This window comes from Ambystoma mexicanum, chromosome 2p, assembly GCF_040938575.1.
Source record: "Ambystoma mexicanum isolate Mex_15411 chromosome 2p, UKY_AmexF1_1, whole genome shotgun sequence".
Classification (NCBI taxonomy): Eukaryota; Metazoa; Chordata; class Amphibia; order Caudata; family Ambystomatidae; genus Ambystoma; species Ambystoma mexicanum.
This window is the reverse complement of record NC_090923.1, coordinates 1,242,263,166-1,242,287,488: the sequence shown is the minus strand read 5'-3', so window position 1 is coordinate 1,242,287,488 and position 24,323 is coordinate 1,242,263,166. Positions and strand designations below refer to the sequence as shown.

The window sequence follows — 24,323 nt, the reverse complement described above, 5'->3', positions numbered from 1 at the left end:
TCCTTATCTTACTTCACTCATTAACTCTTCCTTTAGACACTCTTGTTTCCCTGCGGCCTTTAAACATGCGCTTATTCTTCCAATTCTTACAAAACCTTCTCTTGATCCATCTTCCCCAGCTAACTTTCGGCCTATTTCTCTCTTACCTTTTCTCTCCAAAATTCTTGAACGGGCTGCCTATTCCTAAGTTACCCGTTATCTGAGTCTTCACTCTCTTCTTCTCCCCTTGCAGTCTGGCTTTCATCCGACTCACTCTACTGTAACTGCACTTCTTCATGTTTCTAATTCCCTACTGACAGCTCGTCACTCTAAGCTTTCTTCTATTCTTATTCTTCTCGACTTATCTGCAGCTTTTGATACTGTGGATTATTCCCTCCTTATCTCCTCTCTTTCCACCCTGGGTATTTCTGGGTCTGTTCTTAATTGGTTTCGTTCTTATCTTTCGCAACAGACTTAGTCTGTTACCTGTGCTGGACAATCTTCTTCTTCATTTCCTCTTCTTTATGGTGTCTGCCAGTGTCCGATGTTGGGTCCTCTTCTTTTCTCTCTATACACTGCTCCTCTTTCTGCTATTATCTCTTCTTCTAACCTCTCCTTTCACCTTTATGCTGATGATACAGAGATCTTTCTTTTTTTTTCTTCCCTTGACTCTGTCCTACACTCCACTGTTTCAAACTGTCTTGTAGCTGTCCAAAATTTGAGGCCTTCTCACTTCCAACATTTAAATCCTTCAAAAATTGAGGTTCTGTTCTTTCCCCTTCTACTATTTCGCCCACCCATTCTCCCTCTCCTCTTTCCTTTCTGCTATCTTCCGCCTCTACGTCCCCATTCCTGTATCACTTCTTCTTTACTCTCAATCACACTACTTCCCTTTGAATACCGTCTTTTGTATCATTTTCTCTCGATTGTTTTTAAGTGTACTGACTGCCTGGCCCCCCTCTATCTCTTCTCTTTACTTTCATTCTATGTTCCCTCGCGCTCCTTGCAATCTCTGAACCTATTTCTTTTGATTGTTCCTAAACCACCTTGTGCCTCGTCTCGTTTTCATTCTTTTTCTCTTTTAGCTCCCGAGTATTGGAACGCCCGCCCCCTTTCACTTCATTCTTCTTCATCTCTTTCAATTTTCCAAACTAATCTTAAACATTATCTTCTTGCGTCTCCAGTTTTTTAAAAGTAAAAACAAAATGCTTTTTCTTCCTCTGTTGATGTAAATTTGTATTCATCTGTTTCATTTATGATTGTACTGTTTATTTGATTCTTTTATTGTACAGCGCCTTTGGCGAAAGGCGCTCTATAAATTTAACAAAGATACAAATACAAGTCTAGGAGGGAGATGGGATATTAGGAGTGGCACAAAACTTGCAGATGTTGTTGGGTTATTTGCCAACCCATTGACTGCCCATTGCCATGCTAATCCTTATTTCCATTCACACCCACTTCCTGGCCCTCCCCACCCAATAAATATCCTCCTAGGATCTCTTTATGCTAGCTTTTTGAGCAGTAACATCAAACATTGTTCAGGAAGTACACGCAAGTGCTATTTAAAAGCAGTCTCCAGTGGATTAAAGGACTATCCCGTTCCCTTGCAGAGCAGTTTCCTCAAAGCCCATTTGCTCTTAGTTTTTTTTAACCACATTTTACTTCAAAATGTAGATGGGAGGGGTTGGATTTAGGTACTTAGAAAGGTGGGGCGACGTGGGGGGCCAGCGGGGATCCCCCCCAACATTAATTGCAGCAAAATGTGCTAACATTTTTTTTAAGCAATCTGTTGAGAGGAAATCACATAGATCCATTAAGAGGTTATTTGGAGCTTTAAATGCGCTTCCAGAGCAATAAAAATGCCTTAACCAAGTGCCTTTGGCTACTTGATTGTATAAAGAGTATGCCTGTCCTTCAGTAAAATCATGTTAAAATCATGTTAAAACCAGGTACTGTCAAAGCCAACAGTTTTGGCTAAGGTATTTCTATTAGCAGTGCTGGAAATGGAAACAATTTACTATTCATCCTCTGGGAGGGGGGGTGGGCCTTTAGGGGCATGGCCCCAGGCCAGGTCGCAAGACAGTGGGCCTCATTATGAGTGCGGCGGTAACCGTGCCTGAAATTCCAGCAGGTTACCGCCAGACTCGTATTACCATTCCGCCTCCGTGATTCCCGGAATTACCCGGGCATTACGACCCCGGTGACATGGGAATTCCGAGGCGGAATTCAGTAAATCCCCATTCCCATTGAGTCCCATCGGGACTGTGCTGGTGTTTCCACGTCTGCCTGCAGGCGGGTGGTGTTAAACCTGCCAGGTCAGACCTGGCAGGAATGACACCTCCGCCTGCAGGACTCGAGATCACCCGGCATGGAAGCAACGGTGGCGGTGGGTTTACCGCCACCCTTATTTCCATACCGGGTGACTCGTAATGAGGCCCAGTATATCTTCATAGAACCCAAGCCCGGCGATTTGCATAATTGCAAAGAGCATTATGGGAACAAAAGAATGCCCACAATTTTAAAATGTCTGAAAGTGATTCAACAAGAAACACTTTTCAGCAAACAATGGAAGTCGGACTCTGCTGTTTTTATTGGTCACAATACTAACCCTAACACTAAATAGCTGTAAATTACTGACAAAACGGTATGTGAGTCTTTGGATGTTTCTGCATTCAGTTTAAAGTGCTGGGCCTTATGTATGAAGTGTAGACTGCCTGAGAGCTCGGCTTCAGGAGTTTTCTGGGTATTCCTTTGCATTCTTCCTTGTTCTGGGTCGTTTCTTAGACATTTGCCAGGCACTGCTATTGTATGCCCATTAACCACCACCAGCCAGTTAATTCCGTTACATCAGGCTCTGGCAAATGTCTATCCCATGCCAGCACAAAAAGTGTTGACGTTGCCAATTCCTGTTAAAACTAAAATGTAAATCGCGGTTTGACCACAAAGGCGTCCGTGAAGCTGGCGGAGTTTTGAAAGCAGTATGAATCTTTATTTGGAGCAGTTCAAGTTTGTCAGATAGGGGGAGGGGAGATTGGTGGTTGCACCTTCTTACCTGGGAAAACTGGCTATGGCATTTTCGAGCTTTCGGATATACTAAATCAGGATTGCACCCTTTGCTCAGAGTTTCAGTGCGACGACGTGGGTTTTTTAAATTTGAGTTAGCCCACTTTACAAAGTAGTCAATAGATGCAAGGTTTTGACGTTTTTAATTATAAGCAAAACAATACAATACTGTTTTGCTTTTTAGTGGTGGTAAATTGTTACACGTGTAATGTTTTTAATATAATTGTTTTGTGTGTGTGTTTTTTTTAATGGATTTTATATCTAAATAAACGTATTCACTACTATTACTAGAGTTGAAAGCGGACATTAGGGCCCAATCATATCAAAGGGACACGCCCCACTTGCAGGACCTGTCTGTGCTGCTCCTTTGCTCGCTGTACCCGTCTCTCTCACTCGCTCACTTGGCGCCCAGACCCTTTTTTATAACTGCTTTGCCTCTCACCTCATGCTCAGACATTGTCTCACTGCCTGACTATTCTTCGTGCTCTCACTAGCCCCCTTCATGAGGGTGTTTCCCTCTCCCTGCCTGCCTCTATTGCTTACTGTGCACACATCTCTCTCTCCCCCCTCATGACCCCTTCTCTCTTCCTTTCCATATCACCTGTACTCACTGTGCTCTTTCTTCCCATGAGTGACTTCTATCTCTCCAGTTCGTGACCGTTTCACCTTTCTCACGTTTTTGCTTGCTTCACCATTTCTCCCACTCTTTTCCCTTTTTCCCCTCACATTTGATCTCTCTGCCTTTTTCCTCTCTCCTATCTTTCCTTTTTCTCATCCATTCATTCAATTTTTCTGCAAATTTTTCACTCACTTTGCCTTCCCATTTCTCATTCTCACCAGCATACCTTTTCTCTTTCCCTGTCACTTACACACTTGGTTACATTCCGTCCCGCTACTTTGCACTCTCTACATTCCCTACCTCATACCTAACTCTTCAACTCCAATTCGCCTCCTCTTTCACACTCTATGCCCCCCTACCATGCACTCTTGGCTCCTTCACTGCTACTCTATTTCCTCTCTCTCCTGTTTTCATCTCTGTACCCTTTCACTCATCCCACCTACCTCTCTTGCCCTCCTTCTCTTTCTCTCTCTCACTCTCTCACACACACACACTCTCTCTCTCTGTCTCCCTCCCTCCATTTTCTCCTACCACATATCTAACCGCTGGCTCACGTCCCACCCCATGTATTTCCCTCTATCCCCTCTTCTGTCTCACTTTTCTTTTCTTCCCCTATCTCTCAGTTGTTGGCCAACGCATTTGTAATAAACATCTCAGAGCTGTATAACGGATTTTCCATTCTGAAGCAAGAGTTAAACAAGTATTGTCAATGCCAATAGTTTTGTCGTTTGTAGTTTATTTTATTTTACATTTAGCATGGAGGGAAGAAATGAGGAATGACAGCACAGGGAAGAAGAAATTACAGTATAGGAGGGCATGAGGGACAGTGCCCGAGGGTGAGAGAACCATAATGTGGGAAAACATCCACATGTGATTGGACTAAAGCAAGCCTGTTTTAAGGGGCCCAATCTCTGTTCCTGGGGAAAGTGGGCTTTGCCTTCCGACATCACACCCAAACTGCTTTGTGTTAAAGGAGGTGGAGGGGACAGGAAGGAAGAGAGAGATATAGAGAGAAAACAAGATGGTATAATCTTCCTCCAGCTGGTCTGAGCACCCCCAGGTCTACACTAACTCTGCCCCTTTCCCTTGTCAATTGCATCTAAGGACCTTTTGATATGCAGCACCCTGGTGTGAGGCTATTCCTTTTGGGATGTGTGTGCCCTTTGATTCCTGTTTCACAGGCCTGCTCCTGCTGGAAGACTGTCCTGCTGGGGACTGCACTTCCAACAAGTGGTCCACGAAGAGCTTAAAATATGGGATGGGGCTGGATGACCCACCAAATAAGAAAATCCAGGGGGGCTCCAGAATGACTCAATAACACATCTACAAAGAATTTCCATTAAAACTCATATAATATAACATTTTGTGATGCATATTGATTTCAGATATTGTGAAACCCTAACTATATATTACTATTAATTTCAGATTGAATATTCACTTTTGCAAAAAGATGTATGTTTTAGTTCATTGCAAGCACATGTGAAGAATTCCTTTTGAACACATTAATCATCTTTTTTCTAGGGGGTAATGGTTGGCATGGGCCAGAAAGACAGCTACGTTGGTGATGAAGCTCAGAGCAAGAGGGGTATCCTGTCCTTGAAGTACCCCATTGAGCACGGTATTGTCACCAACTGGGAGGATATGGAGAAGATCTGGCACCATACTTTCTACAACGAGCTTCGTGTTGCCCCAGAGGAACATCCTGTGCTTCTTACAGAAGCTCCCATGAACCCAAAGTGGAACAGGGAGCACATGACAATGGTGTGTATTTCTATATCTGGACATTGAATGAGCAAAACTATTTAAAATTGGCACACTTTCTGTGGATCATTTTGTTTCCTTAGCCACGTTTCACAGCATTGTGTTTTCATCATCTGCATCCTTTTCCTGGAACCACCAACCTGCTTCAAAGCGTCTCTATTCATCCTCATTTGGAAGGTGTTACCCTCCTTAGACTCATTTTCACTCTGCCAACATGTCAAATTCCCAAAATAGACTTCAATGGGAAAAGTCATCCAACAAATCTTCATACCCTTCCATAAAATATTTCTCCTCCATTGACTTAGGTGGCAGTGCTGAGAATGGAAAAATATTACACTGGAATTCTGTGGGAAGGCCAGTGATAGGCTAGTAAACATTTTACACTTACAAAAAGGGCTGTGTTATAGAGTGCAGAAAATGTGCTGAAATCGCATAATAAAACAACCTGACAATATATAATGTATAATAGTGACCTGTTGAGCCAAAATAGCAACACTATTTACCAGCTCCTGTTTTAAAGCCAAAACGTACCAGCATGCAGATTAATATTACCCTAAAATAATCTAATCAGAGTTTTCTACTATCAAGACTGAAAGAAAATGCATGATACTATCAACTTTTTGCAGTCATTATTTCACCAAGCATGCAGTTTTATGCACCCCCCATTTCTAATCACTCACCATTTGCACCTCTTAAGGGACAACAGCTACTCTCAATCACTCACTCACCTGAAGCCATCACATGTTAATCACAGTTGAATGTGCTTAAATGAAAAATAAAAATATGCTTTGGCAGAGCTGCTCTGAGCTTGGAAGTTCATCTCTGATCATTGGCAACATCTGATCACGTCAGTGCAGATCACTTCAGTGCAGTATGTGGCGGCTCATGCATGGACTTCTAATTTCCCCAAAATGTGTGATCTGGGGAGACAATTTCTGCTTGTTTCCGTTATCGTGGGAAACACAGCACAATTCCAGCTCTGTTCAATGGGACCACACACCAAAATATTTGATACCTTGGAGACCTGGATGGTTAAAGTATGTACTTGCATAGAGATAATCAACAGTTCACAAATATATTCTCCACATCACACAAAATTGTGACACAAACAATCACAGAATATACTTGTTCCAAAAAAGACTTCCTTGAAAGAAAACTGAGCACCTCATTGGTAATGTTTAGAACTTTGATTTATCTTTGGAAGAGGGAGGCTACATATATGGCTCTGGGTCTATTTTTACTTAATATAAGTGCATTTCCTGCTGTTAGAATGGATTTCCAAAATCAACGCTGGGGTCGGATTTTGGGAGGCCAACCTATTATGGTGAACAGGAAAGACACTAAAGTCTAGCCAAACATAATCAATGTAGGTAGCAGAAAGGTAAGGCTTAGACGCACGAGGGGGTGTGAGAGTGGTCTAGGGCTACAATGCGTCCACACAGAGCAACACCAATAATTCCAGTTTGGAAGGTACTTCCCAAAGTATACAATGATTTATCAGGCCTTTGAAATACAGATTAAGCAAGAAAATATCTAGGGAAATATTATCACTCACTTACTATAAAACAGATATATACATCCAATCTTAGGAGAAAATAGAAAGCATTTTTATTCCATAACCAGTGTAAAAAGGTAAGTACTCAGATGCATAAAGTTCACTAGAAACACTTTAGAGCAACCATAAAACAGTTCTCTAGCATGTAGTATACAGATCACTGGACTGCTCCCCGCTTTGTCGGCTTTATTAGCAAAGTTCTTTTGCACATCTCCTCCAAACGGAATTGGCTTGACTTAGCAGACCTGCAAGCACATATTGAGTTGCAACCGACATCTGTCGGGATCATTATATCAGTTTGGTATTCGGCAACTGTCTTTACATAAAGTCTGTTGGAGTCATAATTGGTGCTCATCGACCTCTTCCTTTAACTAAATAATCACAATTAAGTGGACAATAGGCCTAGATAAAGACCCAGAGGGACGAAACAGGTGTTGGCTGTGGGGATTTACAGCATTGTTTATGGAACTTGCACCCGCAATATATTTTGCGAGCAAATTAATCAATTGCAGACCAGCATACTGAAACAGTGTTCATTTGAATTCTGTTCTTTTCTGAGTCCAGCAGGGCACCAGGACTTACCAATCTTCTGTCACCTGCAGCAGGCTTGCCTTACTGTATTCATATTGTCTTTCTGCTATCCAGGAATGGTGTGCCGCCAATGACCTCTGCCTTAATGCCAGTAAGACTGAGATTCTACTCATAGGCACACCCACTCCCTCCTTCCCTGCAGCTCTCTGGCCGGCTTCTCTTGGCCCTCTTCCTGCTCCTACCAGCAAGACAAAAAACCTCATGGTCATCTTCGACTCCACACTCTCCTTCTCTCCTCACATATCTGACGTCTCTAAGAAGTCACACTACCAGCTACACCTCCTCAGAGGTATCCTTCCTTTCCTCTCCTTCCCCCAGAAGTTCACTGTCTCTAGAGCCCTGGTTCTCTCGAAGCTGGACTTCTGTAACAGCCTCTATCTAAATCTGCCTGCCTCTACTCTCCGCCCTTCACAACTCATCCAGAACAGGCCTGCGAGACTTGTCCTTGGCCTCAAGCCCAGGGACCGTATCTCTCCAGGACTGAAATCGCTACACTGGCTCCCAGTGGCTGCGAGGATTACGTTCAAAACCCTCTGCATTGTCCACAAGGCCTTCTGGGGCCTTGGGCCAAAATACCTTCAACTCTCTCTTCCAAAGTATCTTCCTTCTCGAGCTCTCCGCTCATCCTCCTCCAACTCCCTTAGGGTCAGCCACTTCTCCAAGCAACGAGTTTGGGGTAGATCTCTCTCCGCAGCAGGGGCCTCCCTCTGGAACAGCCTTCCTGCCTCCCTGAAACTTGAGGAGAACCATCTCCGGTTCCGGAAGCACCTCAAAACCTTCCTCTTCACCTCCGCTTTCTCTCCCCCTCTACCCTGCTAAATTTACTGAAACTGCACTGAATCTGCTACTGGGCCACCCACCGAACTCGGTCCTTGGCCCAGCCACTCTCCCCCGCACTTCCTCCCTGGCAACCTCTGCACTGTGGGACTGTTTCTGTATCCCTACAGCCCCCCTTCTCAGCACTTGTCTGCACTTACCTTGCACTTGCCACCAGCTGGCCCTTATTATTTATTTTTGCTATTCTACTAACCATATACTGCACTTCCCCTCTCCCTTTCCCCCTTGCACTTTTCCCCTCCCCTCTACCCTTGCACTTGCGCGATCTGAATGACACCTGGCCTAGTAGGATCGTTGTCTGTCTCCCCTTGTCCCCCCCCCGCCTTGTCGCGCCTTTAAACACTTGTGTATAGGCGCGTTATAAATGCCATATCATATCATATTATTGTTCCTTTTTACCTTTGGCGTGTTAGCGCCGGAGATTCAGCCTCTAAGTGCCCAATTTAGTTAGGCCTTTATTTAATTTCCCATTTGTTTCACAAACGGGGACATTTGGGTAGATTGCTGGTCTAATTCTGTGGTTCTCTGTTTGAATGTGGAGGTTTTAGTTTCCAGTTGTGCCACTTTTTTGCTAAATTTATCAAACTTGTTCTCCACCTGTGATATTGATCTCTCAATACTCCCCAGTGCAGCCAATACTAGGTCCCCAGATGGCGATGTAGGCCAGTCCTCCCCAAGACTGGGATGTCTGCTACGCGGTGTAAAGAAATTGGCTTCTGCTCCTTTATCCCTTTTCTTGTTCTTACCAGTAGCCATTTCACTGTCTGTTATGTTGGCTAATTTATGGATCTGGGTGCATCGGAGACAAGGGTCGTAGGGTAATAATCGGAATCTTGGAGTATAGGATTAGCCGTGTGTTACCCTCCTCTGCAGCTGTTTAATATTTCCATTAATATGGTATACGAGGTACTGTACACATGAATAATTATGAGGTGTCACCTTTTCTGGTGGGTGTCAGAGAATTCTCAACACCTCAAGGGTTAAGGCATTGCAGACCTGAAAATGATGGCCACCTCCCGTTTGGCTACACTGTTGCTGCATGGTGAATGCTGCCGATAACAAAGATGGCTCCTGTGGCTTCACTGATGGATAAGCTTCACTACAGCTTCCATCTAGGCACTTCGCGGGTCCCCCTGGGAGAGGGCCGATGACTAACTCGCTGTCGGAAGACAAATCTCCCGCGTGTGCCTCAAGAGCCCCAGGTTTGCCGAGCACCTCTCTGGTGCCCCAGCACAATGCCCTGTAGCACGGCTCCCTCATCGGTCCATCGGTTTGCCCCGATCAAGCTCGGGGAGAACCCCAGCTCTCTGACAACGGGAAAAACCCTTCTGGGACTGTTCAACATCCCGTAAGCAGTTGCGGGAGCAAAATCACATACTCGGAGCAGTCTAACAAGGTATGTGTTCTCACAGCTCATAATAGGAGTTCCTGTATTGCTGCCATATCGGCCACACCCCCAGGGATAATTTTGAAGGCTCAGAAGACACAGATCCTCAAGCAGGGTGCAGACTGCTTTTTCCCACCGGTCCATTGGTGGAAGCACCAACGAGAGTCTACTTGAGATCGTGCAGAGGATATGGGCTTCACCGGGACTTCACTGGAGTTCGGGTTGGTCAGCTGCAGGAGTTGTCCTCGGGACATCAGTACACTGCACTGCTTCTTAGGCAGCTTGGCTCCAATCATGATCTGTGGAAGGGCTGCAGGAGTCCTCCTTTTATCCAGGATTTGGACTGGAAGCTCGCCAAGGCCCACCAATGGTAAGGATCTGCACCATTGGAAAGGGCATGCCATGTAATGTAATTCCGGTCCAGAGAGGGCTGGAAGAAGGCCAAAGGACAGGCAAGAAGCTTGTGGTATGGACATCTTAGAGCGCTAGTCACACTTAGCAGCCATTTGCAGTAGTTGCAAAAGTGCACAAGTAGAAAGTTCCAAACATGGTGGGAAAACATCTTCTGCCGCCATCCCATCCTGGTAATTTTTCATTGCAACACAAAAGTTACAAAATAATAAGAAATAAGGATCTAAAGTATCCTAACCACACTTCACTTTAGGGGGATGTTTGCAGTTGTAAAAATACAACAACCTCATAAAGAGGGACAAAACATCTCATGACTGATAGTCTTATTAACTGATCAATCTCCCCATGAAGCAAGGAATTAAAGCAGAAAGCTTCACTTACCTGTCAGGAAAGAAGTCAAAGCAAAAAGAAAGGGTAATCCATTGAAGTCTTTGGGACGAAAGCAACAAAAAGAACATCTTTCCAAACAGCTCCCATCAAGGAACAGTTTTTTGAAAAGCTGCTGGTCCTGTCACCTAGAAAATTATATTTCTACAGCCCCACACTTAAAGCAATTCGCAAGCTAATCATGAAGAATGCTTATGCCAAGGAATTCAATTATGTTTATTTACGAAATAAACCTTACAGGGAACATGGAAGGGGATTCACCTGTTGCACTTCCTTCTCTGTCTGGTAGACCATGCAAGGCATTAGACTCAATGCCCAAAAAGTGAGAAAGTGCTTGTTAACTTCAGGTTAGGGGAAAAAGCCATGGAATTGTCTTCACTGTCCTATGTCTTTGGTGCTACAGTCCAGGTCTCTATGACCAGTTGCGGCGGAATGAGATGGACAGAGCCACATATCTCTTCCCGGTGGGATCCAAAGAGGAATTTCTGTTCTCTCTTAGAGAGGGCAGACTGGCCAGTTTCAAAGAATTGCAATTGCTCAGGTACATCACCAACTCAGCAGCCATTGGCAGTCTATTGGTGACATCCATGAGGAGACACGCATGACTAAAGTTCTCTACCTTACATTGGGACATGCAAAACAAAACCATCAACCCTTTTCCAATGATTTCAATTCATGTTCAGTTGTTCATGTGCATTTTAGATGACCGTCCACAATTCTATACATTTTATAGGTCATACTTCCAACAAGAATGCATTCTTCTTCTCCCTGTTTTTTGTATTTTATATTTGTTCTAGCAAAAAATACCTATACTTTGCACGGGTTCTGCAGATAGACATAACCCTTATCAATTGTTGACAATCACGGTGCAGACATGGAGGGGAGGTGAATATTGGCGTGCTGCAGCACAATGGGACCTTCTGTGTGGACTCCCCACCTGTCGCTTCACTGCGGCCCAGTGCAGTATGTTGCGGTGCATTGCGTTTCAGATATCTCAGAAACGGTGCGTCCCAGGGCCTTGAAACGTGGCTTTTTCAAGTTTCGTTCCTAGCATCAAGAGACGGTTAAAATGAGCTCTGTTCAGTCCTTCTACGACCACCTTGATATATTGCTGCCTCCAGACAACCGTCTCATGTGTGCAGGGGTTGAAATCTGGGAAACGGGGTGGGGTATCCAGATGTAATGTAGCTAGTGACATCCGGAGGGTCCAAACACAATTCCTTTATGAACACATTTTTGGTATTTTTCTCCTTGAGAGTTGTGCACGCACACAAAGCCATGAATTTATCACTTGGAGAATTGAAAACGTTTTTCAACCATATTAGCTTCTAGTGTCCCTTTAGTCAGGGGGTACACCATCCGACAACTAGGGCTAGTCCCCCTCTAATATTCGGGCACGTTAATGATAAATAGAGAGGCCATCTTCTCCATATATACAAAGGGGCCTGAGAATTACACCTAGACTGATGAGATAAAGAGAGGGACTCTCTGGGTAAAATACTTGCATAGCCATTCGGTTTAAGGCCCCCCCCTTGCTTGTAGCAATAAATACTGCAACATTAGTCTCACAGAAGTGTGTCTTGTTAAGACATGAAAGAGGTTGATTTACTCAAAACTTTCTCTTATGGTGAATACATACTTCAATTAAATCAAACAATTCTACAGCAAAAATTGATTCTATGGCAGGTGTGCATTTATGTGGTATTCGTTAAACGTCTAGAAGTTTCAGGGGGCTGCATATGGCTATACATTCTTGATTGGAATTCAAGCCATAGCAGCATTCTACCCCCTGTATCTGTACCACCCCATGCCTTATTTTACCTGTCAGCTAACACAGCGCACAGGTTGATCCTCTGTACCAGCAGGCATGCCTGTAGAGATTCCCGGTGGAACCGGATGTGGTAGCCCATCAACCAAGACTGACACAGAAAACCCCTCGCCCATGGTTTACTTCTGGATTTGTGGTCATGTGGCATAGTTGAATACCCAGCGCAAGCCACACCCATCCCCAAGTTACTTGCCCAGTTGTCAAGTTGCCAATCTAGGCACCACTGAGACGGCAAGATGACCAACATGGAGGTACACTATAAACCAAGGTGTTTCTGTGTTAACGGCATGTCTCATCTAAATATAATCCACAGAGATCCACAAATTAGTCCCTTTTTAGAATCAGGAACAAAAATGTCCTCATGATAACCGTTGTTATCAATTTTCACTCAAACAATTCCCATACAGAGGTAAGACAACATTGGAGCCACCAGATTAATTCATCACTGCAAATGTACACTTGCATATTCACTAAAATTGGATGAATTGTGTATTTCTGGTAGATACATTTATTTTTTAATCATCATACCCATGGATTTAACTTGCATCGCAGTAAAATAAAGTACTGTATGTCGTAACCAAACTGAAGGTTTGCTTAATGTCGGCATGGCTTTTTATAAATATATTTAGTATCTAGGTGTGTGATTAAACGCAGTAGGATTGCATTTTATTTTTCATCTCTTTGCCTGAACACTTGCTTTACATGTTATCTGATAACAATATCACATATCACCAAATTAGTTTTCATAGTTAATAGTGGGATTTTTGGTAGACTGCTAAACCTGTCTGCATCACCCCATGTATATGCCATTTACTAGTGTCTAAATGCATTTTGCTTCCCTTCTGTAGACCATGTTTGAGACCTTCAACACACCAGCTATGTATATTAGCATCCAAGCTGTGCTCTCCCTCTACGCTTCAGGTCGTACCACTGGCATTGTCATGGACTCCGGTGATGGCGTCACCCACACAGTGCCCATTTACGAAGGTTATGCCCTGCCACATGCCATTAATCGCCTTGACTTGGCTGGTCGTGATCTGACAGACTACCTCACGAAGATCATGACAGAGAGGGGCTGCAGCTTCACAACCACAGCCGAAAGAGAAATTGTGCGTGATATCAAAGAAAAACTGTGTTACGTTGCCCTGGACTTTGAGCAGGAAATAGTGACGGCTTCTGTTTCGTCTTCCCTGGAAAAAAGCTATGAGCTGCCCGACGGTCAAGTGATCACCATTGGCAATGAGAGGTTCAGATGCCCAGAGGCCCTATTCCAGCCATCCTTCCTTGGTAAGCATATTCCTTACAATTGCACTTTGAGATGTGATTTCTGAGGGCCATGATCTGTAAATAATAACTTGCTTGCCATTTCCATGCCCTCGTTGCACACTTCCAACTGGCCTTAATAAGCGAGCCACTCTCATTGTGTCAGCTATTAGGTCTTATTTGGCTTTTAGGGTAACCACAGCTCTTTAATGTTTTTTCCATCTCGAAAGTACATATGACTTCCCCCATTCTAAATATTGTTCAATACAAACACTTGTTTCTTGAAGTCACAAGATTAGATTATTGTCTATGAAGCCCATGATTCTCCCAAATATACTGTGTTGTTTAACCACACTGATCCAAGAGATATTGATGGATGTATGTCTCCATGACATGACCACTTACTCCTACACCTATAAACGAATGGTCCTAAAAAACAAAAAAGGTTTTCCCTCTCAGCGGGGTTCACTGCAGTGTTTATGCCTGCCAGCGGATCAACCAGGGGAATGAACACACACCGCAGCAGGATCTACACACCGCAGATACCTCACTATTCTGCTGGCGGTGGAATCACTAAGCATCCTCAGTATGTCTGGGTTCTCCATACACCACCTGAAACCTGCCACAGACCATTGTAGTGCTCCTCTGTGAGACTGTATATAGAGCCTCACAAATAGCCATTCAAGTTGACGTGTCTGGTATAACTGTTTTGAAACGAATACTGGTAGTGTTGACTCGGCGGGTACACTATGGGAAGCTTTTAAGGTGGTGATGCGGGGGGCAGCTATAGCTAAATCAAAGGGCCTGCAAGGTGGGGTTCTGGCTAACCTACAAAGAGTTGAAGATGAACTAGAAAGAACATTAGAAAGTGACAGTGTGGACACTGAGCTAGTACTTAAACTACAACAGCAATGTGCGGAACACTGGGAAAGGCTCTGTAACCTCAATTATAAAAAGTATGTAGAAAGACAGCACGCGGGAGGAGATAAAACGGGTAGGCTTTTAGCGTGGCTGTACAAGAGTGAGACCCCTAGACCCCCGATTAGGACAATAAATAGAGAAGATGGCGATGTAGTAGCCACTCAAGAAGGAGTTAACAAGGAATTTGCAGATTATTATAGGGTGCTATACGGGGACAAGGAGGGGAGTAGTCAAGAGGAGATAACAGAAACACTAGAGGATATAGGATTACCGAAGATAAGTGATGAGGAGAGAGAAGAGCTTGATGCACCAATTACCCTGGAGGAGCTGAGGGAGGTTGTGAAGCAGTTGCCCACCAGTAAGACCCCAGGATCAGACGGGTTCCCTAGCGAATTTTACAAAGTATATAGAGAAGAAGTGCTACCCCCAATGCTAGACATGCTTAACAAAGCGTTTGAGATGGGAAGGTTGCCGGAGTCACTCAGAGAAGCGATCATAATACCGCTTCCTAAACCCAACAAACCGGGGTATAGCTGTAGCTCCTACAGGCCTTTGTCGATGCTGAACCAGGACAGCAAGATACTGACGGCTGTCCTGGCAAACAGATTGCGGAGAGGAATTAGTAAATTAATCCACCCGGATCAAACAGGCTATGTCCCGAACAGGAATATAACCCATAATCATAGGAGACTCCACCGTGTGAACGAATGGGCGGATAGAAATGAAGGCGAAATGGCGATTGTATCCCTAGACGCAGTTAAAGCTTTTGACTCCGTTAAGTGGCCATGGCTGCTGGCGGCCCTGGGAGGTTACGGAGTAGGGCCGGGTTATATCAGGTGGGGCGAAAATGCTATACAGTGAGCCGTTAGCCAGAGTTCGAACGGGATCAGTGATATCCGAGAGATGGCAGCTTAGTAGAGGTACCAGGCAGGGGTGCCCCTGGTCCCCGATGCTTTGCATCCTAGCCCTGGAGCCCCTGGCGATATACCTCAGGCAACAATACGATATGATAGGTGTAGAGGTTGGGGAGGAGCGGCATCTAATATCCTTATATGCGGATGATTTATTACTGTACTTGAAATACCCGGAAGAGATTTTCAATATATCCTTGAAGTGATGGAGAAATACGCGGGGTTGTCCGGCATAGCGGTAAATCCTCAAAAATCTAGTATATTCCCCCTAGGTAGCTATAAGGGGACCCCGAAGGAAAGGTTGCCGGTGTTACAGATACTATGGGTGATTGGTTCTTTCCGTTACCTTGGCATAGATGTGTATCACACCGCAGAAGAGGAACATAAGCACACCGAGGTAGCTGTTGAGAAAATCCGGAAATGCATGAAGTTTTGGGAGAAGTTGCCCCTAGCTATGATGGGACGGGGGGCAATGCTTAAGATGGTGGTCCTACCTAGGCTCTTACATTATTTTAATAATTTCCCACATATGATACCCAAGAAGTTCTTCGCTAAATTGAATAGTGTGTGCAGGGACTTCCTATGGCATGGTACCCGGAATAGAGTAGCGCTATGGAAGTTGCATAACTTCTACGAAAAGGGAGGTATCAGGCTGCCCAATTTTGAGGTCTACTATATAGCAAGTCAATTACAATATGTGGCCAATTGGCTCTCCGACGAAGTGACCCCTGAACATAGGTTGTTTGGGCGGGTGTGTACCCCATTTTACTTAAGGGAAATGATATGGTTGCCTGAGACAGATATGAAGGAGCGCCCTAAGATGATGATGTTGGGGTGGAAAATGTGGCGTAGAGCGTGTCGGATGATGGAAGACCCGTTCCCGTGCTCCCCGCAAGTACTGCTGATCGCATTAGCAGGGGGGGACAAACAGCTTAGGGTGATTATTAGAACCTACTGGGAATCGGTGGGGCTGGTAACGTTAGGGGACATCTGGCAAGAGGGGACCATTAGAGATTTCGAAGAACTTGGGGAGGAGGTGGGATTACACACTGGCCAATATGTTACATACCATAGGATGGTTCAGAAAATTCGGAAAACGTGGCCTGAAACGGTGTTGGCAGAGGAACCAGATGCTACTGTGAGGGTAATATATGACATATCGGAAGGGGGGCATGAGATTTCTAGATTGTATGAGATGGTGATGACCAAGGTGGGGAAGGAATTGACACATTTGAGACTTGATTGGGAGGAGGAGGTGGGGGCCCCAATGGGAGATGGGATATGGGAACGCGCCCTGGGATATCACAAAAAAGTGTCAAGAAACGCCAGACTTAAACAAATACAGCTGTACATAACGCATAGAGCATACATGACCCCTCTGAGGATATCCAAGTTCCGGAACGCTGGGCGACAGGCGTGCCCTAAGTGCGACATGGAAAACGCTGACATGACACACATGTTTTGGTCATGCCCAGTAATCGAAGGTTTCTGGGGTGAAGTGGCACAAAATTAGCGACAAAAGGGGTCACGCTTGTCATAGATACGGCCTGGGCCTGCTTGCTGGGAGGGTTCCCCAGACCACAGAAACTTAAACATGTTGAGAAACTGAGAAACTTGGCATATGTGTTAGCAAAACGGAGGATCGCCATGGGATGGAAGAAGTGCCACAAGCCACGGGTGGAGATATGGTGGAAGGAGTTACAGAAATGGGCGGAGGCTGAAACGGTAGTATGGCAGGAGGCGAGCAGCATGAGTGGGGAGGAAGAAGTGGGTACCTTGATGGCATGGAAATTATTAAAAGCGGAACTGTTCGGATCTATATCGGACCCGACGGAATCCGAAGATAGTGAGACCCGGCCACATGTAGCAGATGTTGAACGCGAAGTACAAATGGGCTCATAATGGAGGGTGGGACTTGGGGAGCAGTGGCAAAATGGCAATACAAATGGTGTTTAATGGAATTGTTGTAAATTACACTGCGTGTTGGGTTTGTTTGTATTGTTGTTTGGTTTGAATAAAATTAATAAAATATTTAATTAAAAAAAAGTTGACGTGTCTGGGATAGCACGCACAATGTCTGAACCGGGTGCATAATGTCATTTGCTTGAGGCATCGCACAGGGCTGTGAGAATATTGGGATATTCCTCATGTAGGTGGTGACATTCATATATCTGCCTTTGCATGGCTTCTTTCCAGTGATCACTGCATGCTTGCAGACTATGCTGGATCCACATCCACTAGTCAAGGGTCTGCAACCTTTAGCTCTCTAGATGTTTTGGACCACAACTCACATAAGCCCTAGCCCGCATAGTCAATGGTGAGTGATCATGGGAGTCGTAGTTCAAGACATCTGGAGAGCCGCAGGCTGCAGACCCCTGCACTAGGTACACATGCCCAGGATAATATACCGGGCATACACCAACCTCTGGATGTGGAGGCGGTTGCTCCACCCCTTCAGAGATAATCCTCAAGGAAAGAAATGAGGGCTTAAATGTAAACAACTCAATGTCCAATGGGCCGGAAGTCTCCATTCAGCATTCACAAGTTCTGCTACTGAAAACATCTGTCCCAACAATTCTGAAATGTTTTGGGCATATTTGTCGTGTGAAGAAACTCTATCACTGATAAACCTTTATAGTTTCGATTTCAGTATCATTGTACTTGTTTCTTTATTGTCCCACACATTCTAAAGCAATTAAAACCAAACGAAAAGATAAACTTCACCTGTGAATCTAAAAAACATGACATTTAAATTGGTATGGTTTCCTCGCGTATGCATTTTCCCCGAATATACTGCACTAAATGTAGGCACTGAACTGTGTAAGTCTAACCAGGCAGGATTTAATCAGGACAAACAATGTTTAAAAAAAGCAATTAGTATTGAATCAAGATATGTGTTGAAACTGCAACATTCAATGCTGCTGTAGTGTTTGATGGAGTCACATGCAGTGCTAACACAGACTGCTGTCCTGAGGGCAAGTATACAGTTGCATTGCATCACTACTTGCACTTTTGGACACCTGCTGTCTGCACTTACCCTTGCACTTGCCACCTGCTGACCGCACTTCTTGTTATTGTTTTGATCCCATGTACAGCACTGCCCCCTCCCTTTTCGCCTGGCACTTTTCCCCTCCCCCTTCCCTGCACTTGCGCGATCTCAATGTCACTTGGCCTAGTAAGATTGTTGTCTCTGTCCTCCCTCTGTTCCCCCTTCCTTGCCTGGTCGCGCCTTGAAACACTTGTCTATAGGCACGTTACAAATTCCATATCATAACTGGATGGCTCCATCAAACGATCTCAGTGTGACGGGGAATTTGCAAGATTAGAGTGCAAGAAGGGTATGTACGTGCAGGTTGAAGAGAAGCAGCAGATGATCACTCAATTGGTGAGTAGAGTTGGGTGGCGGGCAGACCTTTCACCCCTCTAATTTTTGGGGTGGTGGGTTGGGGGTTAAAGCCAAGAATGACTTTTATTAATAATTGCTCTGCAGGGTAGGATCACTTAGGTCTGCTGGTACCTTCTGCACAACATCCTCACCACTATTTTGTGTCAACCAGAGGGGTAGACAGGGTAGCGCCTGAACGGGCAAGGCCCGCCCAATATCTGTAAATGCCCACTCAGCAGTACTGTGTGAGCATTTCCAAATGTTAATGTCAATGTAGTAGCCCCAACAACATTATCTTCAGACCCCACTTGTTGGTCAATCCTGGCTACGCCTCTGGTGTCAACACTCAAAGGGTCCAACATTTATTTGGACCGATCCCTCTTTGATCGACTTACTGAGAGGGAATCCATTTGCTTGCTATAGATTTCCAAGTTCTCCTGCAGTTTATGGATGCACTTCTTTCTCATTCCAGATAAAACAGACCCTTATTTGGTTCCAGTTTGAAAGGGCAGCTTAGCCCCTGCTCTTAGTTGAAGATTGAATCACTAATATATTGTGGCAATGTCCTTTAAAATAGATGTACCCATGGAAAATTAGGAGATTTGATAGTAAAAATCAAATCAACTTAAATGAAATTGCCAGCACTTTTTGGGAAATGATAATGATATTGATTACAGGTATTGTGGAATACAATATTTATTGCCCAAGACCATACAGATTTTAACGTGGTAATACATTGTAAGTCAATAGTGGGCAAACAAATCATTCTGTCCTCCCCATAAACAAGACTGTTGGTGCCAGTTTTCCACCAGACTTTTAGAAACATTTCAAAGCAGCTGACTGAAATTATTCAGTACACCAAAGAAAGTGAGAAAGCAATCTGGAAAAGGAGGACTAGGCTGCAGGAAAAATTACCATATATACTCCAAAATGTTGGTAAATTGGGGAATATGTAGTTGGATGATTTAATTTACCGTGACCATATAGCTGAATGAAAGATCATGATCATATCAGGAGATTCAGAGATTCCACAGACCCTGGGAAAACATTTGGGGCCTCCTTCTCGAACCAAACCTCAGACGTATATACACAAATCAATCACATCAGCTGGGAATTTGTGTAAGCTGTTACACGTTCTATTTTGAAGGTTGGGAGGTCATCATGCAATGTGGAATGTAGTGGAGGTAGGTGGTCGAGAGGGACTCTGCTGTTGATTGATGGAGGCTGTGCAGTGGGGTTTTACATCAAAGCTTACCTTTCTATATCCATCCGAGTGCGCCGTGCTTGATACAATTTAGCAACGAGGATAGCCCATGATTTCAGTGGGCCTGCTGTGCAGGCGAGGGCCTCCAGAATGTGCACTAGTGCTGGCAAGTGCTATTAACCGCACAGCGGACACAGCAAGGAGTACGCTGAGGGCGGACTTGAGTCGACGTATGACAGTGATGCCAGCGGCCGTGAGAAGTGAGGGCTGCATGTTCCCAGTGTTGTCGGAGCAGAGCGACTTGGCAGGCAGGAACAAGCAGCCGGAGCGATTGCGGGTTAGAGGAAGGGATCGAGCATTGGGAAGCAGGAAGCGGCCATCTTGGTTGCCGTGGCAACCTGTTGCAAGCATTGCATGAAGTTTGGTATTGTTCCTGAGTGGTTCGCGGCAGGAACAGGCAGTTTGAGTGCTCACAGGCTAGAGGAAAAGACCCGTGAACGCCAGGAAGCATGAGGCGGCAATTTTGGTTGTCGTGGCAACATACAACAAATATTGCACGAAGATCATCATTGCTCCAGGTTGATCTTCTTCCTACCAGTGGTTTGGGATTTTTTTTCTTCTCTTTCACTCATTTTCCTGCTCCTGGTTTGTCACCCTGCACTAGCTGACAGGTGCTGGGTGGGGACAACTGACAGTGAATGGAGTTGTGACGTGCCAGAGGAAGAAAAAAATTGTGTGTTCAGGAAGATGATGAAGAAGAAAGCTTGGATGCTCGGATGATGAGGAGCGAGTAGTGGTTGTGCAGGAGAGTAAAGAGGACTGCTCCCAAATGAAGTGCCCGAGTTGTAAAATCAGGATAGATGGTTTCCAGGTTAAGGTAATGGTGGACAGCTGTTCACCCTACACGATATTATAATAAACTAGATGGGAGAAGCTGCGAGAAGCAGGATTATGTGGAGTGCTCAAGAGATCCAACATCAAGGAGCCTGGTGGATTTGAGGGTTCCAGGATTACCATGAGGAAATGTTCCAATCCATGATGGAGTACAAAGGAAGCCTGGCTGTGGTCAATGTATATGTTGGAAGGAAGGGTGTGGATGTCTTGGGTTGGCGGGACCAGGCAGCCTTGGGTATTAGGTTGGATCCCAGGAGTGATGAGCCTATTCTGTTCGTACATGGCAGTGCCACCGAGGAGCGTTTTCCAGAGCTGTTTACCAGCAAAGTGGGATGCTTGCGAGGATTCGTTCATAAGATTGTTTTGAAACGGATGAGAAAGGTGTTGCTCACAAACTAAGGCATATTCCTCTCTCCATCAGAGGGGAGGTGGAGAAGGAACTTGAAAGACTTCTTGATGGAGGAATTATAAAAAGAGTGAAGGCGGCGGAATGGGTCAGTCCTATAGTAGTGGCGCGGAAGAAGAATGGGAAAATCAGAATGTGTGTGGACCTTAGGGACATCAATAAGAACATTCTCGTGGACAAGTTCCTGTTGCCGGTGATCACAGAGATGTTGAGCAATGTGGGAGAGGCAGCTGTGTTTATAAGCCTAGACTTGTCGGCAGCATATCACCAGATTCCGTTGACAGAAGAGTGTCAGTGTTTAACGACATTTATCACAACCTTTGGTTTGTTCTGTTTCAGAAGAATGCTATTTGGACTAGCGTCCACTGCAGTGGTATTTCAAAGGGTAATGAGCAAGGTTCTTAAGGGGATTGAAGGTACATTGGTGTAGCAAGATGACATTTTGATATATGGGAGAACAGCATCAGAACATGATAAGAGGCTGTTTGAAGTTTTGAGCAGGCTCAGAGATAGAGGGTTGACAATAGAATTGAGTAAGTGTCGATTTAGGGTGGAGGAAGTTGAGTATGTGGGAAATGTAATGAGTGGGAAGGGGTATCGGCTTAAGGAGGATGCCATGAGGTCGGTAAGAGAAGCACCGGTATCTAAGAATGTGGATGAAGTGAGGGGATTTTTAGGTCTTGCTGAATTTAAAAACAAGTTTGTTAAGAATTTTGCTGTCGTATCAGAACCCATTCAAAACTTTTTGAGGAATGGAGTGGAATTTGTTTGGGAGGTGGAGTGTCAGAGGGCTTTGGAGATTATAAAAGATGAAATTTGTGATGCACGGAAATTGGGAGAGTTTAAAATGGAGGATGAGTGCACTATTGCAGTTGTAAGAAAGGCATAGCATCAAAGTAAGACAGACACAAGTGATCACAGTTCAAACTGTAAAATGGGTGAGATAAACGCCTAATCTAAACCTAAATCTAAGATGGGATCAAACTACAACCATCAAATAATAATAATACAGTCCTAGTGGAGTCTAGTCAAATAAAAAGGGCCTATACTAAGAAAACATATTGCCAATCCTTACCGCTATGCTACAAAATAGTGTGGGATAATGTCCACAAGAAAAGAAGTGTTCACAAAATGATAGTCAGGATGTTATGGCCGGGGTCTCCCTTACCCATGCTTTTTAGCACGGGACAAGGTGGGACTTTTGAGCACAGCACACTGCTGGTCTTCTCTGGCACGAGCTTACAGTTCCTGGTGTCTATATCAGGGGCTTCTGTGTACAATTCTCTTCTCATGCAAAGTCTCTTGCTTCAGAGGGCCTGATATATCAAAAATAACAAAAGTTATTTCTGATAACTTTGCCATCGGGTGATTATGCTTCAGCCACAAGAACAAAACAAAACAAAAGTTCCCTCTGTTAACCTTCATGGCGGGTGATTAATCTTCACCCTTGGATCCCCCTCATCAAGGCTCCGATCTTCCCTTAGTGGTTAGCCTCCCTCAATCGGGCTCCAACTAATCATTCATTGTGGTCATCCCTCCGTCAGGTTCACAATGTTGTTTACACTTTTCTCTTGACATCCCTTAGTTGGGTTCACTATCGTCTTTCAATCTTGTTCCTTTTCCGTAATATTCAAAAGTTTCAAAAGTCTCACTGGGCCTCATTACAACTTTGCCAGTCCGGAAACAATGGTGGCGGTAAGCTTACGGCCACCGATTTTTCCAGACCGGCAAAGTACAAGTGGCAAAGTACAAGTCTGTGGCAGTGTGCCGTCCCGCCCGCCAGGTCTGCCCTGGCGGACGGAACGGCACCCGGCTGCAGACTTCACTGAAACACCGGCATTCCAGGGTGCCAGTGTATCAGTGATCCCCATTCCCAATGAGTCCTCTGGGACTCAATGGAAATGGGGATTTACGAAAGAGGCCGCCTGATTTACCAGACCGCCGGGGCTGTAATGCCCTGGTTATTCCGGCAAATCAGGCGGCGGTAAATCATCATGAGTCCGGCGGCAGCCTGTCGGTTTTACCGGCACGGCTACCGCCAGACTCATAATGAGGCCCAATGGCTTTTTAAACAACAACATTTTTGTTAGGTCCCCCTCATTGGGGCTCAGACCTTCCACTGCCTTTTGCCAACTTTCTACAAAGACTTCTGAAGGGCGATCATGTCTCGTTGGGTCACTTTGTTAGCCTATGGCAAAGATGTGTTTGTTTACAATAACCAGTTCGTACAGCGTTCCCCTCTGCCAGGCGCAAACGCCTGTCTTACAATTCCCTCAGTCGGGTTCACACCTTCCACAGTTCACAATATCTACAACATGTGAAGGACTTTTGATTGTACAAGGGGTTTGACTTGACCCTTGTATGACCACCTGACACTTCACGCCGTCCTTCTAAATGGTCTGTTGGTACTTGTAGTTCCACTATCTTTTGGTTCAATACTTTCCTTGTTCAAGCGAGGGGTACTAGCCAGAGATCTTCGAATGAGCACCCACATGGTGCCGGATCACTCTATCTCTGGTATCAAGTTCATTAAAAAAAGACCTCTGTCCCTTAATCTTCTTAACGTTGCCACTGCAACCTTGAGTCTAACACAGGCCGGCCCACTATTAGGTTCTTCCAACTCACCGGCTGTGCCGAACTCGTTGGAATTTCTCTAGCCGCTGGAGTCAAGGACGGTACCATGTTGGCAAACTTGCCTCCCCTTCCTGGCTATCCGTGCAGGAGGGTTCCACGTACCACTGACATCCTTCACACCATTTGCCAGCTGCGATTCACGGTTTTATGCTTCTTTTGTCGGAGGCTTTGCGGGTCTGAGTTGAAAAGGGTAAGGGCAACTCTCTCCTTGATGTCCTTTCAGGTCTCGCCACCTTTCGCCTCCATTTGAACTGGCGTCCTGAAAAAAGCTGGTTCCTCATGCATTC

At 45.0% G+C, this 24,323-nt stretch overlaps 1 protein-coding gene across 1 annotated transcript in view; it reads left to right on the top strand.

Moving 5' to 3' along the window:
• LOC138566027 (actin, cytoplasmic 3-like) overlaps positions 1-24,323 on the top strand; it is an 87,503-nt gene that overhangs the window by 1,370 nt on the left and 61,810 nt on the right. Inside the window, exons 2-3 of the mRNA XM_069643081.1 lie at positions 5,183-5,422; positions 13,267-13,705. Coding sequence (XP_069499182.1) covers positions 5,183-5,422; positions 13,267-13,705 — 679 coding nt within the window. The remainder of the gene's footprint in view (positions 1-5,182; positions 5,423-13,266; positions 13,706-24,323) is intronic.